A 16,660-nucleotide genomic window follows, 5' to 3' on the forward strand; every position below is an offset into this window, starting at 1 on the left:
ATGCCTCTGAATATCTAAATCTAAGTTTTAGTGTGATGGATAAGAATGACAGACTTGAAGTATGGAAACTCAGATACGTTGTGTAACACAAAATACACACAAAGTCACCAAGCTCGCCATCATGTTGCTGAGTCATTGCTGGGCAGAACTCTTCCTGTTACCTTGCCCTCAGTTCACCACCTAGCAATGACCTTCAAAATTACACCTAACTACAGATTTTCTTTATATAACATGTTCTTTCTGCAGGTGCTGTGCTGATGGTTGGATGTACATCTCTCACACTGGATCTTCTTCAGCCCACATGTTCTATCCCCAGTGCTAAATAAGAGGGCATAATAATGTCTCTTGTCCCACTGGTTACACTTCTAATGCAGTTTGCCTTATTCACAATGAGAACGTACTCCGGGTCCACATATAATTCAGCAGAGCTTTTTAGCAGACCTGCCAGTCAGTTCTCTGCTGAGGACACTTTTGTGCTCATCCTCCAGGTTGCTAATGAAAATATTGGATGATATTGATCTCAGCCTCTATCCCTAGTATGATCATTTGTAACCAGCTGCTTGAGATCTTCCTTGGCCCAGGAAAGCAGTTGGACTATAACAGCTCTTGGCTGGAAGAATGGATGAGCTTGGACAATCTTCCTGCAGAAATCATCCTGGGTAAGCAGCATGATTTATGGTCCTTCTGCGAGCAGCATCTCCGGGTTCCTTTTGTGGCCCCTACTCTCCAGTTATCACATTCCCTGCCTGCCATCCTATCTTCAGTTGTCCTGTTGATAACAGTCTGAGAACAGYTGGTTATTTTAGCCTGCTTTTAGTAGCTTTCTAGACTTGAACTCCTTGAATTTCTCATAACAAGTCAGGCCCAACCACACTAATTCTACATGTACATCATATTTATCCAATCATTATTCTTAATACAGATACCAGCTTTCAACAGTTTTGATGTCTTTATCTGTTTGTTTTGTTTTGGAAATATTTAACTATTTGCTCTCTCCCTGGGACTTGATCATCAGGTATGCCAGTTTTGATCTCAAATCTTATCTGCTTGAGGGTGGAACATTATCATCATAACACACTTGGTGCAATTTCCTCCCTGCAGAATAACTATCTCTTTCTTTATTACTGGAGATACAGTCACTCAAGTCAGTATGAACCCAGCCACTCTGTGCTCCTGGAAGCAAGAAAGAGCTTAGATACATGGACAGAAGCCAGACTTTCAACTTGGTTTCAAGCCAGAGAAAAGGTCTCGGTTCATTTTTATTTACTAGTATAGATATAGCCAAAGATGGTTGCTGAAATATTGCTGTTGAATATGCAGGCAATCGGGGATTAGCATACATTAAATCACTCTGAATGGAAAGAGATGTTTCCAGGCCAAATTCTCACAATCCAAATGTACTTTCTATGAGGTACTTCTGTCAATTAACTGATTTTTAAAGCATGTCAGGAATTAAAATTACTTCAATATTATCAGCAAAAGTCTGGATTCATTTAAACTTACCCCTTTTTGGATGTATGCAAAGAAAGTAAGACATTTCTCACATTTGCTTGGACAGACACATCAAGAACAACAGGCATGACCCAATGAAATATAAAGTGATAAAAATGATAACTGAGTAATATGAATGGTGATTTATGACCATACTTCCTGGCTATGATGCAGACTATCCAAAGTTAGAATTTAATGCCAGTAATTACCAAGCCACAATGTACCCAGAACTCTTAGGCTGTTGTAATCAAAAGGCAAATATTAAGAAAATCAGACATCCCTTTCTGATAATATCTTTGAAAGAAATTCCCTTTATGGCCARACTAATACTCCTTGCTGCTGGTTAAATCACTGAAATACATTAATGAACACATATATATGGGAAAGGGAGTGTTATTTTTCTTCACTACAAAATCATGTTCCTGTAAAGTTAATAAGGACAAAAATCAAAGGCAATCATAATATTGCTAGTACAGACACTGAYGCAGACACATACAATTGGACAAGATAATGTGCAAGAATAATTTCTTTGCTGGGTTCCATATGGTTAATTGTAACCACTGAGGAATAAAAAAAAAAAAATATATCAACCACAAGAAGTCTGGACATCACAGTATAGATGTCAGTTAACATGTTTTTTTGAAACTCAATTTATTTTTCTTATTTTTAAAGAAAAAAGAGTACGTAGATGTTAGGCTACGTAAGCAATGAGGTTTAAAAAAATTGCCAGCTGCTAGAGGGCAAAACAGACACAGAAGATGAATAGCTGCAAGGTCTGCTCCTACCAATAGGACTCCTTATCTGAGAAAGGGATCATGATATAATTTATGATAAAGTATGGTAATACCTGCTGGATGTGTTTAATCCATTTTATCATTCAAAAAAAAAGAGTTTTGCAAAGAAGCAACTTCTAATTTAGTTCACAACTAAAGAAWGCCTTAAAGTAATATTGCATTTAATCTTGTGTTCTTACAAATCTTCTTGTACTCTTTACCAGTGTTGTACTTGAAATAATACACATTACATTAGACTTATCAATGACGTTCCTTTTACAGAATCACAGAATCTCAGAATGGTTGAGGTTGGAAGGGACCTCTGAAGATCATCTAGTCCAATCTCCCTGCTCCAGMAGCGGCACCCAGACCATGGAGCACAGTGTGGCATCCAAGCGTGTTTGGAAGGCTTTCAGAGMAGGAGACTCCACAACCTCCCCAGGCAGCCTGTACCAGGGCTTGGTCGCCTGCACAGGAAAGAAGTTCCTCCTCATATGGAGATGGAACTTCCTGTGTTTCAACTTGTACCCATTACCCCTTGTCCTGTCACTGACCATGACTGAGAAAGAGTTTGGCCACTTACACCCTACATTGTCCCTCCATATTGATCAGATCCCCTCTCAGCCTTCTCTTCTCCAAGCTAAACAGACCCAACTCACTTTCTTTCCTCATAAGACAGGTGCTCCAGTCCCTTAATCATCTTTGTTGCTCTCCACTGGACCCTCTCTAGAAGCTCCAATTGGGGAAGCTCCTGTTGGGGGTGCCCAGAACTGAACACAGTACTCCAGGTGAGGCCTCACCAGAGCTGAGGAGAGGGGCAGAATCACCTCCCTTGACCTGCTGGCAACACTCCTCCTGATGCAGGCCAGGATCCCATTGGCCTTCTTGGCCACGAGGGCACACTGCTCACTCATGGTTAACCTGGTGTCAACCAGGACTCACAGGTCCCTCTCCGTGGAGCTGCTCTCCAGCAGGTCAGCCCCTAATCTGTGCTGGTGCCTGGAGTTACTCCTCCCCACATACAAGGTCCTGCACTTGTCCTTGTTGAACCTCATGAGGTTCCTCTCTGYCCAACTCTCCAGCCTSTCCAGGTCCCTCTGAATGGCAGCACAGCCCTCCGGGGCATCAGCCACTCCACTCAGCTTGGGATCATCTGCAAACTTGCTCAGAGTGCACTCAGTGCCCTCATCCAAGTCATTGATGAAGGGGTTGAACAGCACTGGGCCCAGTACTGACCCCTGGGGACACCACTGGCCACAGGCCTCCAACTGGGCTCAGCCCCATTTAATAAGTAAAGGAGGAGAAGAAGATGATATAACATTGGTAGAGCTGGGGGATATGAAGATATGTGAAGAAAAATCACTTTGCTTAAGTTAATTTTTATATTAAWATTGTTAAATTGGCATCAACCTATGCTCAGTCCTGTTGTTTGATTTAAAAGTGATTTATTTGTTAATCTGTTTCTAATTGGAGCAAGATAAACAAATAAAAATCTGATTGTGCCAAAATGAATAAAAGGGTTTGAATTAATACAGCTATATTGGTTTATAATCGGAGCCTAGATTATACTGGAGCAAATTTCCTGTGTAAAGAAGCTCTGTTTATGGATTTGTGGGAAGTATGATGTACAGGCTGCAATATTTTTGCTGTAGTTATATGAGGTCTTTTAACAACCTGATTTATGTCTGTCTCATAAGATTTGTGCTCTGCTAAACTCATCGGAGGAAAGCACCCAGGGCTTTTCACAGGATCAGGAATATTAATAACCCCTAAACCCCCTGACATGTATTGCAGCAGAATACAAAGAAACTCCTGTTCACAGAAGGCCACCAAATTTGGAAGAAGGCAAATGACCTCCAAAAAAATGACCCCGTTCAGTAAAAAATCATATCATAAAGTGACCAAGTTTATTAGGCAACCAATAAACATGGTCTGTACTATAGAAATAGAGTGCTTGAAGCCCTCCAGCTGAGTTTAAAGTACAGCACAACTTCAGAAAACCCTTCTATTTTATTATGTTTTGTAAGTACTATGATATTTTTATTACAGAGAAGTGAACTTAACACTCATGAGAGGTGTCAGATTGACAGTACTGGAAATGAGAAACCTTCAGATTAATCCAGAGAGGGCTAGAGTGAAGCCAGGGGCGAAAGCAATACTTTCTTCCCAGAAGGATCTGTCACTGCTTCTTTCTCCTCTAGAGGAACCACTTCTGCCCTGGGAGCATCTCCCCACCTTTGCTTGAGTGACTCCCTCTATGTCTTGAATTTCTTTGGATTTAGCAGTTGTGAGAAGAATTATTATGTATGACCAAAAGTAGATTAAAAAATCTAAAATAAGAGACATGCATGACATTATCAGAAATCTCATAACTTTCTACTTGCAATTAATCCCTCAATCATCAGCTTAAGTTAGTAGTTTTGTCTAAGAATACAGATAACCTACTAGACTAACCTCAGAAGTSGTATTTATGGAGTTGAAGTGATAGAATCACAGAATTACAGAATGGTAAAGGTAGGAAGAGTCCTCTAGAGATCATCTAGTCCAATTCCCCTGCTCCATCAGGGACACCCAGAACACGGGGCACCTGGTCACATCCAGGTGTCTTTGGGAGACCTCCAGAGAAAGGGACTCCACAGCCTCCCTGGGCAGCCTGTGCCAGGGCTCTGGTGCCCTCACAGGAAAGAAATTCTTCCTCATGTGCAGATGGAACTGCCTGGGTTTCAACTTGTCCTGTCCCCTTACCCCTTGTCCTCTCACTGGCTACCACCAAGAAGGGTTTGGCCCCTTCCTCCCTAAATTCTCCTCTCAGATACTTATACAATATGTTAGAAGTTTTATCATCTTTTCCATTTGGGTTGCTGTTTGCTTTTGTCTCAGAGAGATTTTTCATGTAAGGATGAATTTTATCCTTATGAGAATCAAAACTGTGTCCACAAATTACCATAGATGTCAAGGATTGGAAAGYGGTCTCTTGGGTATGCCTTGGTCAGAAGAGGCTTCCCATGATGTCACATGGACTGCAGCGCAAGCAGCTCAGAATATCAGTTATGAGAGGCTACAAATCACCTACATTGCTTGGCATATATACAAAGTTTATCTCCAGGAGGTATTATCTTATCTCCCTGATTAGGTGTTTACACCAGTACATATGACACCAATGAAAACTTCTTTATGAAGCCCTTTAAATAGATACCATGACAGGCAATATTGCTGGAGTGAGAAATCCCAGTGGCTTTTTTTTTTTTTTTTTAAAAGGCATATTCAGTAACTGAATTTTAATAAACAAAGCAATATATAAATATTGTGTTTAGATGACATATGGGTCTGTGCTTTAATCTGTGTACTGTAGTATTCCTTTTGTATCTTTGTTTTTTTTTTTCTTCCCCACAGCTGCTTAAAATCTACCCAACTCTTTTCATATTAGGGCCTCAAAGCATAAATGTAAGATCACAACACCTCTGTTGTGCAGGGAAATATCAGTCATATTGGCTTCTACAAGGACAAGATGAAGCAGAGCATTCAAATGAAATGTTCAAGGCCTGATAAATTAAGAATTATTACTTGCCAAAACACCCCAGTCCTTTTTACTCAACAATCTGAACTATATGAATTATCATATACTGAATGTATATGATGATGGGGTTGGTGGAATTACGTGGCCTCTGAGATGTAATAGATTTTCAATAAGCTAACAGCAGSGCACAGGTTTGCAGACTCCTGCAAATTTTACTCTTGTAACACTATATATGTATTTTTTAAAAATAATTTAAAATAAGGAATTATTAATTTTGGGGAGCTGGAGCAAACATTCTCTGTTGCTTATTTTAGAATGATATAGCAGTATTTTCACTGTATAAGTTTACTTACAAATTTTACTAGAACACCTGTTTCAAATTATTCCTTTTTGAAGTATTCTAGTGCTTTCATATTTATTTAAATTCTATGCAATGCTTCAAATAAGATCTGGAKGGCAGGTGCAGAGAAGAGCCTTTAAATAGGCATATGGAAATGTATATACACCCAGCTGCAAAGAGAGGTACAAAAGATGCAGACTGTCTGGAGATCAGAACAAATAGGAGTCTGGGGAACASGGCAATGCAGGTGTCTGATACCGTTAAGCAGACATCTTTCTATCCAAGATGAGCATTTGTATCTGCTTACATTGGACTTATAGCTGGGCAGAACTGTTCAGAAACAAAGAGRGACCAAGAGAAATGAAGAGATTATTTTGAGGGGGGATCAGATAGATACAGGGCTTGTTAGAAGTGCTAACAGATGAACACACTCCTCATGTATATGTATAGTTTAATACCACCGAATTATTAGAGGATTAGGAAACTGTGGATAGTAACAGTGCCGTAAAATAGAACAAAGAAGCAGCACGAGATGGTGGTGCATATTAACAGCATCTCATAGTGCTGTAGAATAGTGAACATCACACAGTTCTTCCTAGTGAACCAGGCAAGTAAAGGATGAAGACAAACCAGTTTTCATCTTTGTTTTCAATTCAAGCTTTTACATTTGGCTAATTACTACATCAACTATCATTTCTCATGTCATTTGGACTATAGATTGTATATGCTTTGGACAATCAGATAAACGAATTTTTATCATTGTGATTTTCTGTATTGCGATCCTGGAACGACACAATTCTAGAAACAAGTTCAGTACAGCAGTAAAATGCAGTAGTTGTGACCTCCCTTGTGAGACCAGCTGCCAAATGCAATTCTTTCTCCCAGTAACAACCACTCTTCCAGTAACAACTACTGGCGCAGCGGGAGTATCTTGCAAATTTATCTTTAACATGTCCTTTCAATGACCAAAGGCACTTTCTGTTCCAGTGACATCATCTTTGTTTGCAACATGGAGAACAGGAAAAGGAAAATGTTATCTGTTCTCCAAACCCAACACATAGACAAATGCACCAGATCTGAAATGAATGTCACTTGTGGTTCCTTCAGTGAAAAATATTTCAGGGAAGCTACACAATTCCTAATCTACCTACAGGTCAAGTTTAATCTACTGATAGAACCTTTGAAATGTACCTTCATAGTTAGTTAGTACATGCCAGAAGAAAGCTTATTCAGAATGTCTTTTGAGTTTTAGAGGATATAATCTTAAGGAAAGTTAAGCACAATGGTGATTTTTATCTCCTACATTCAGTTAATTAAGCATGGTTCATAAATTGTCATTAATTTTCATCATTAATACTAAATCACCATAAAAGAATATCTGTAACATTAAAGTTACCTTTGATTCTACATTTTTTTCTTTTATGTTGTATTTGGTAAGTCTTGCAAGGGAACTAATAGAAGTGATTTAACTGTAGACAAACAGCAATATGCAAAGTACAAGAGGAAGTATAATTCCCTGTTATGTGATTCAGAAGAAATGAGTGCATTACAAACAAAATGCAGTTGCTAAAGTCATGCTGAGTTTAAGATGTATGTTAAGCTTCTTATAGTGTGCTATTTCTATGACGTTCAAATACCGGAATGCTTTGATGAATTCTAGTCCAATTTAAGCCCTAATCTTCAATGTCTAAGTAGAAATCATCTCATCTGACTTTTTGTACAACTCTTTCTTATTCTGTGTTGATCACACWATCCATCATCATTGATCACTAATGATCATTGATGATCATTATCACTGAAAATGGAAAGCAGTCATAATTTTTAAACTGCATTTCTCAGTTATGCCTTTTAACCATTGTTTATTGCTTTGACTCTGGCTAAGCGGAAGGCTTGTTACACAATATGCTCTCTTGACAGGCTGTAGATGTCACCTCATTTTGATAAAACTAGAGAGGCTAAACACTTAAGTTTTAAATTGCAAGACACCTCCTGTAGACTTCCTTTCTCAGGTGTAGGTCCAAGCACTCCATTCAATATTCCATTTTCTGATTCAGTAGTGTCACACACAGTGGTAATCTAATTAACAGTTATCTGCTTATTACTCCAGTTAATTATTTTTAGCTCTTCATGCCACAAATTGCAGGTGGAGCCCATGAGTTACTTGTCACGGATCTCTTGCTTTTAAAGACAGAAAGGGTCGTCTAGTCTTTTCTAAGTGGTAAATACACTTGACTAACCAACTCTGACCACTCTCTTGTGTAGTCTGGTACTTATTTACCAATTTATGTTAACTAAGATTATTTTTTTCTGCAGCAAAATAGTTTTTGAACAATCAACTTGAAAAAAATATATTAAATGTTGGCCCATCCAGTAGTGATTCTCCATTAACAAATACTTAAAATTGGTTGATTAGCAAATTCACAAGCCATTTTGCATGTGGCTTATAGACATTTATAATTTTTTTAAATCACCTTCTCATCTGATACAAGTCAAATGTCATACTATGGTCTACATATATTACATATACAGTTACCTTTATCAACCAAATTTTTAATCTTATCAAATAATGAAATCTAAGCTGTTTGACAAAACCTATTTTCCATAAACCCACATTGACTGCCATGAATTATAGCCCACTCTTTCTGATTCTCTATTAATGGAAAATCCTATTGACTTTTCCATTATTTTGTCTGAATTTGATGTCTGGGTAACTGGCCTATAATTACTAGAACTATTCAGCTTATCTTTTATGAATATCAGTACCACAGTAGCACTCTTTCAGAACTCTAGGTTTTCCTATAATTTAAAGATTAGAGGAAAAAAGTGATCATTTATTCCTCAGTCACATACTCAGATATTCCTAGATGCACATTATCTTAGTATGCAAAGTTTAAACACTTTTATTTCAAATAAATGACAAAAGTTAATAACCATTCTCTTATGGTATGGGCATCTATTCTCTGTAGGAGTGATGCTGAGCAAGCTGATATTTATTTTGTCATTTCTTTGTGTTTGCTATATTTCAGTTTTGTGGTTTTGGTTATTATCTCCCACTATAGTTGAATGAGGATGATACTGAAAACAGCGTTATCTTTTTTTCTTGATAATGGACTCCATTTTTTTTTGKCCATTTAAAAATTGTTTCTAAGGAGCTAACACTTTTATTCATATTTTTCTTCCTATGCCTTTTATTGTCCATCATTTTCATAGATAATTTTCATGTTTGAAAACATGTCTGTATGCTTGTTCATTCAATGATAAATAATATTGTAAACGAAAAATTCTGATTGGTCAGTGAAATATTCTGATTTTTGATTTTTGCCTGGTYTAGCAAATACTAAACTGGAAGGTGACATTTCAGGGAACAAATTGAGTTATATATAATATTTATCATTGACCTGTGTTATGTTCTTCATGGAGAGTTAAAACTATTTGTACAAGTAAGTAATTAGGTGGTAATTACAGATATCATTATGCTAGATCTGGACCTAGGAGGTGGCAAAGTGGAGACTCTGTGACTTGTAAATGTTTCTCCCATTTCCCTTTAATTTTAGTCAGAACATGTGTAAATGAGGTAAGAGAGAGGTAAAACTTTAATACACAGGATCACATTTAATCCCAGAAACTATGAATGCATAGTTCATCTCTGAAAGCTCTTTCAATTGTCGCCTTCCTCTCTTGAAAGAAGGATAATTTATCTCATGTTTGCTAAATAGAAGCAGAATGTAAACATGTAGTTACCATAACAACAACTGCATCACAAATTCATAACCCGATTTACCCCAGGAAGTTGCTTATTAACTGTCTTTTATTCTAGTAGACGGGGGATTACAGCTTTTTTTTTAAAATGTCTGGAACGTGTAGTTATTCAGGCTATTCACGCGTACATGCAAGGAAGATGTTTCAGCATATGAGGAAAGATAGGTGAGACTCTTGCACCATTGTCCTCCACTGGTTTCTGAAAGCAGAGCTTCCGGCCCCTCCATCTCCAGCCCATCTTCCTTTAGCTCTATCACTAATCCTTCATTAGAATCCATTAGGAAAGGTAAATTTGTTAAATGCTGTTTGACAGTGGGTTTGTAGCACTTAAATACCATGTGTTTTAGCAGGTTGAATGGGTTGAATAGATTTTCTGTTATGAAGTTTGCTTTTCTGCATCATCTTCCTGCAAGAACTCAGAACGCCYTTCACACCTGCACAGCTGAGCTGCAAGGCCTCGTTTTAGACTTTTKGCTTCTTCTGGTGCCTTTACCCATTACAACATGAGCAAAAGTGGCAATTTGCATTCTTATGTCTAACCTCTCCTTTCCAGCCACCCTATCCTCAAAATAAAAGTGTCATGCCCATCCATGACACTTGCTGGGAAAAATCGATGCCCTTTCTGATTTTGCAAACCATGTTTGAGCAGCAGCTTACAGACCACTAGCTGGCACAGCCTAAAACCACATCAGCCCAGTGGCTCTGTTTAGTTCACAAAATTGCAGCAGAAACACAGGATCCATGGATCTAGAACGTATCTATTTGAAAAACAAGCTTTAAAAAGATCTCTGGAGCAATGAGGAAGGTTCTTTTCTGTCACTCAAATAAGCCTAATAAAGAGCACTGCCTTTATCTGGTGGGATCTTTGTGTTGGGGTCTTCATGCTTTTTGAAAATGTTTAGCATTTTCAGGGAGAGTTAACCAGATCTGTGTAAATCACTCTTCCTTATTCCTTGCACATTTAACAGAGACTATCTTTCTGAGCACTATAAATGTATCTTATACAGATACATAAATGCACATAATTATCCAACACAGAGAATGTTTTTCTTTCTCCCTSTTAAGTCTGAGCACCTTTTAAAAGTAAATTGCAAAGGTGCTTGAATCCCTTTACTGTTTTGGAGGGTGTGTATTTTCTGGTATTCCTACCCAATTGCACTCCAGCAAAAATAATGAATTTGGTCACTTTTCCTTCTTTTTATTTCCTGCTTTTCTACTTCCAGATCTTTTCCTATAGTCATGATTTGACAATACACACTTATTTTATTGGTTTGGCATGCATACAACTTGCAGGCTGCAACTCTGCATCTAATAAATGATTCTGTCAGAGAAAGGCTTGGACAAAACAGACTCTTCTGGTGATATTCATTGCTTGTAAAAAGGAATTATACATCTAACAGGCATTTATTCAAGATCCTRCTGCCTATCCATACAGTTCAACAGACTGTCAGATTAGCTGTAATGGTGCCTTCTGGTGACTTTGAATAATACAACAGTCTGTATCCTCTCAGGGTTTTTTTTTATATATATATATATATTTGTATTATTTTTCTGCATGTTTGTGTTTAAGTGAAGTTGACAGGTAGCACTTGAAAGCAAAATGGATGCCTTTCCCTGATACAGATACACAAATATAGTCCAGTTGAGGTTAAATTAAAGCTCCCTCAAATAAGCTTTAATATGCCTAGAAACTCTAATCCTCTGACTACCGAAATGGGAAAGCAAGCAGGAAAGTACCTTGCTTAAATATACATGTAGTTGTACACTGTGTATACTACGGAACAATATGTACTGATGTTACATATCAGGCTTTTTAAAGCCAAGAGTACTTTACTTCACAAACGTTTTAGACAGAAAAGAAAATTTTGATTGTCATTAAAGGATTTTCAAGCAAACAATGATAGTCTATGCAAAGAAAAGGTTATACCATCTTTCACAAAATAACAGAAAAAGAATATAGAATCACAGTATAGAAAAGCAGTGAAGTAAACAAATACAACCAACTCAACCATTCAATTCCCTGGTTTATCACAATGTGAACAGCTTGCCCTGTGGCTTCTAATAATTATGTGCAACATAATCTAGCCCAAGCAATCTAGCCCAAGCAGGGACACCCAGAGCAYGGGGCCCCTGGTCGTATCCAGGTGTATTTGGAAGACCTCCAGAGAAGGAGACTCCACAGCCTCCCTGGGCAGAGGTTCCTCTCTGCTCAACTCTCCAGCCTGTCCAGGTCCCTCTGGACGGCAGCGCAGCCCTCCAGAATGTCGGCCACTTCACCCAGCTTGGTATCATCCACAGACTTGCTCAGGGTGMACCAGTGCCCTCGTCCAGGTCATTGATGATGCAGACGAATAGCACTGGGCCCAGTAGTGATCCCTGTGGGACACCACTAGCCACGGGCCTCCAACTAGACTTGACACCATTTATCTTCATCCTCGGAGCTCTGCCATCCAGCCAGTTCTCAATCCACCAATGACATTTTCCAATGGAAAATATATATTTTTTTGAATGTGGAATAATATACACTACTAATRTACCTCATAATTAAAATAACTAATTCTCAATGAATTTGTGATGCTCCTTCTAGTCTTTTTCCTATGTATTTTTCCTTTTCTGAAATTTCTTTGTCTTCCTAACCGAAGAGTCCTGGATACCTGGGACTTCATTTTATGTCTATTTTTTTTTTTTTTTAAAGAAGTTTTATTCCCTTTTCATTTTTGGAAAGGAGAGATGATTTTTGACTAGATTCTTTTTTCACTTCATAGTATTTCCCTGAACCATACAATCACAGAAAGRTTATTTTTATCTTTCCTAATGGAAAACCTGATACCATTATTGGTTTTAAGGATTACTGCAGGCTTTTTTTTCACCACCTAGAGTATCTGTGAAAATAAAAATCAATTTTAAATCAGAATGAAATAAGTGTGTACTTCTCGATCATAAGTAAAAAATATGTAGTTTAGTTAAGAGACAGTTATCATTTCCTTTTTTTATGCTAGTAAGAAAAAACATRTTAATAATTAAATAATTGGGATCATTTCCTGAAGAGGTGTAAATCAGCATTGTTTCATTAACATCAGTGGAGCTGTGCCGATTTCACAGGAACAATGCAGATTAACTGCAAACAAGACCCTAGCATTTAGTTTCCAAATCCGAAGAGCGACAGGCTCTTGTAGGAGGAGATAGTTTTGCTGCCTGCTGCAGATATGGATTCTTATACATACATAAAACATAAAACCACACACTAGCGCGCCAACAGGTCTTTAATTATTTATCACACTCAGAACATAGAGTGTGATAACCTTCCTGGAGTCACTCTTTCATTTGTTAGAGCAGGTCTGCTTAATAAAATGTTCAGCATTTGTTTGCTAAGCATGAATGTAAAGTGGAGCAAAACAAGATCTTTGTCAAGGACCATTAAAATGGTAATGCCAGTGTTTGTTACAAAAGGTGATAGTCCCTTGAAAATCATTTATTTCCACTTTCTCTATGTAGTCTCCTTACAAAGCTGACTGATTTGGCATCTGCTGCTTTGGGCCAGGCAAGATTTCCCTAAACGGCCAAATACTACAGAAATAATACATATTAAAGGTGTATTTGTATCCAGGTGCTCATTCAGGTGCCCTATTCAATATTTTAGGGGCTCTGTGGATCTTTATATCCTTCCACTCAGAGAAGATGACTTCAATCAAAACTGGTTTTGTACCTATTTTATAAGACTCAAAGTCTTAGAGCCTCAGAAACCTTGCATGTGATTCAGTGAACTATGTGGAGACTTAATTCTCATGACACTGGGTATCTGTGCCATCAGCTGGAGTTACAAGAGACAGGCTCTTCTGCAAATTAAATCTACAACATTTTGTTGTTCAGTACAGATACAATGAGAACCAAAATCCATGTGTGCCTTTTGCCTATTTGGATTATAAAACTACATCAGCAAAAGAGTTAAAATTTTAGCTACATTATAGGTGTCTAGATACAAAAAAAAATGTTATTAAGCTCAAGTTCAGTTTAAATGCCATGACACCCAAGGGTATAACTTTATGGATACTGGTTTTGGCAATCAAATTTCCAATGCCCATCAGCCTTTGGTCGTGAATGTTCACTACCTTGCTCAATTGTACCAAATGAAATAGTAATTTATATTAACTGGATCTCTGATATGATCGGGGGAATATCATCTTTTCTTGGGGGATGGGAGATGGGGTAGAGCAATGATTGTCACTTACAGCAGAGTATCATGAAACTACCCCCTGAACAACTCCTATCACAGCACATTTCCTGCTCCTGGGCATATAAGTCATCTCTTAGAGGTGTGTGTGGCTGAATGGATGAGAAGGTTCAGAAATCCAATCTGGCCAAAAGCTAACTCTAAAAAAGAGCAATTAATTTTTGCCTGGATTGAGTCTCTGACTCAACTCAGTTAGCTGCAGACTTTCTAAGAATAACATAGGAATAGGATAAGAATATGCAGCCAGGACTGGCCAAAGAGACAAAGGAATCTTGGGAAGTCTTAGACATCAGAAGTCAGGTACAATGGTCCCTTATCTTCCCTTCCTTCGTTAGAGTTCAGTATCATTCTTCATCAGGGAGTACTAAGATCTTTTTCGAAATAAAGACTTAGGGTGTTACCAACCATATCCACTAAAAATGTGACATTTCAAACGAGTCCTTTCAGCATTGTATTGTTTCTTGGTCAGAAATTTGTTTCGCTTATATTCTTTTTTTTTTTTTTTTTTGCTCTGGTATTTTACTACTGCTCAGGATTCTTCCCACACTTCTACTTCAGTGAAACTAATGTCTTGAATAAAAGTTTGTGCTTAGGCATCTGTCTGTCTGTGACTAAGCTATCTGCTCACTTACTAGTTGCTTCCATTTTGTCTTCAGTATTTTGTAGATCTGTTGTRTAACCTGGAGTTTTCAGTCACATCTTCCACCAAGAAAATTTCACAGAAAACCTGCTCAGAGGGACTGGTAAGTTTTCAAGATATGCTACAGTCTTGACAAGAAAGGTTCTTAAATAAAGGATAAAACTTCTATGGCATTGAAAGGCAGATCAATCTACTCTAGGACAGTTTTTAAATAGAGGTACTTTAAGGGTATGGGATATTTGCATTCCCAGTATTCCATTTTGGATTACTGTTGATTCTCAGTTTCCTTAGTGATTTATCCAACTTTTTTAACCCCTGAGTCCTTTTTGTTGAGCAGCTGCTCTTTTTCCATTTGACAAGTTCTCCTTCAGTGCCTACACTAGGACTCTCTTTTAAAGCCAGTATTAAACCTGTGGGTGATCACTGACTCTCCACCCAGCCAGTAGATGACCACTGCTACCACTTTGCTTTTTCTCCAGTGGCCTTTCCTGTGGTTTCAAGTTAAGTCTGCTCCAAAATTCAGGCTTCTTTCTAGAGGTTAACCTTCCTGAAATATGTTCCCATTGAATGGGAATGATGAAAAAMTGTCCATAATGAATCCTTTCTCTTGTCTCTTGAGGATATCCAGGTACTTACTGTCTGTACCAAATGAAAAACTGAGCAGTGCTGGATCTTCACTGATGTGCAGTAATGCCATTCAGAGCACAAAAGGAAAACTAAGAAATCCAGGAACGATGCAGTTGTCATATTTTGCCATTCTAAYATTTGCTCCTTATCAGGGGGGCGGCTACAGTGCTGTGGCTGACAGTACAACTCAGTTGGAGTGGAGTGGGATGTTGGGCACATGGAACACACAGATTATTGACTGACTGGCAGCTTTTGCAGGAGGTGCATACAGAAAAACTCTGAATCAGCCAAGATTATGCTGCAGCTCCTCTCCGGAGCTCCTCTCCAGAAGTATTGCTTTTCCAGTAATTCACATAAAATATTGTTTTTTGGCTTTTTTTTTAGTTCCGAAATTTTCCCTCTCACCTCATTCCAGAGTCGTGATTCTCTTTCAATTTCTAATTTAAGGTTATGAATTAGGAAATGGATGGATCTATATATTTGAGCATATTTTTTTTCTCTCTAATCAAAATTCCACTGATCTGGGATGTGCACTTTTCTGCATTTGCCCTACGCACTTACAGAAGGGACAAAACAGACCTTAATTTATATTTTAGCTCATCATTTTTTTTCAAAAGTAAGTTCACTGYGTTGCTCCTGGTTGCTTTTTTTTCAGTATGTGCTTTTCCCGATTGCTTTTTGTTTAATCTATTTTCAAAAGCCTCTAGTGAGAAAAAATTCACAAGCTCTGCCAGGTTTCAAAAATATCACCTTATTATGATGCTCGACACCATAAATAAATAATTTCTTTCTTTTTTGCAACACTCTACTTATTTGAAGATTTTTATCAGTTCTTTTTACTGTTACTCTTCCAGTAAAACAATTGCAAGCGGTTCAGTCTTTCCTCCTAACATATRTTTTCAGAAACTGTGCTTGTTTGCCTCTTAACTTCCTTCAGCTGTTCAATATTTCTTTGAAATTCAATGTCCTAAACTGGATGTGTTTGCCCRGCCTTCTTGGCTTTTCTGTCTTTGTTTCTAATCTCAGATGTCTCTATGGTTAACTGTGCTGGGTCTGAAGCTTAAAAGCTATTTAAGGTTGTGTGTTCTCTGATCTTTACAATGGAAAAGACAAGWCATATACCTTGCCTTTGAAATTTCTTTTTCCTTTATCTTTACTATAGTAAAGGACGGTTGGTGGTTCAGATTTGCAGCTGTTGAGCAAGCAGTTCTTGAGATTACTTGACCCTCTTCAAATACTGCATTTTTTCTTATTTTAGCAAATTGCAACATATTCTGGAATT

General features: G+C 37.9%; 1 protein-coding gene across 1 annotated transcript in view; it reads left to right on the forward strand.

The window, feature by feature from the left end:
* The first annotated feature begins 538 nt into the window (after positions 1 to 538).
* Positions 539 to 16,660, forward strand: part of SYT4 (synaptotagmin 4) — a 44,576-nt gene continuing 28,454 nt past the window's right edge. The window contains exon 1 of the mRNA XM_026039020.1: positions 539 to 659. Within this exon, the coding sequence (XP_025894805.1) occupies positions 539 to 659 (121 nt within the window). The remainder of the gene's footprint in view (positions 660 to 16,660) is intronic.

The sequence above is a fragment of the Nothoprocta perdicaria genome, unplaced genomic scaffold, assembly GCF_003342845.1.
Source record: "Nothoprocta perdicaria isolate Ctin4 unplaced genomic scaffold, notPer1 scaffold_10, whole genome shotgun sequence".
In the NCBI taxonomy this organism is placed as follows: domain Eukaryota; kingdom Metazoa; phylum Chordata; class Aves; order Tinamiformes; family Tinamidae; genus Nothoprocta; species Nothoprocta perdicaria.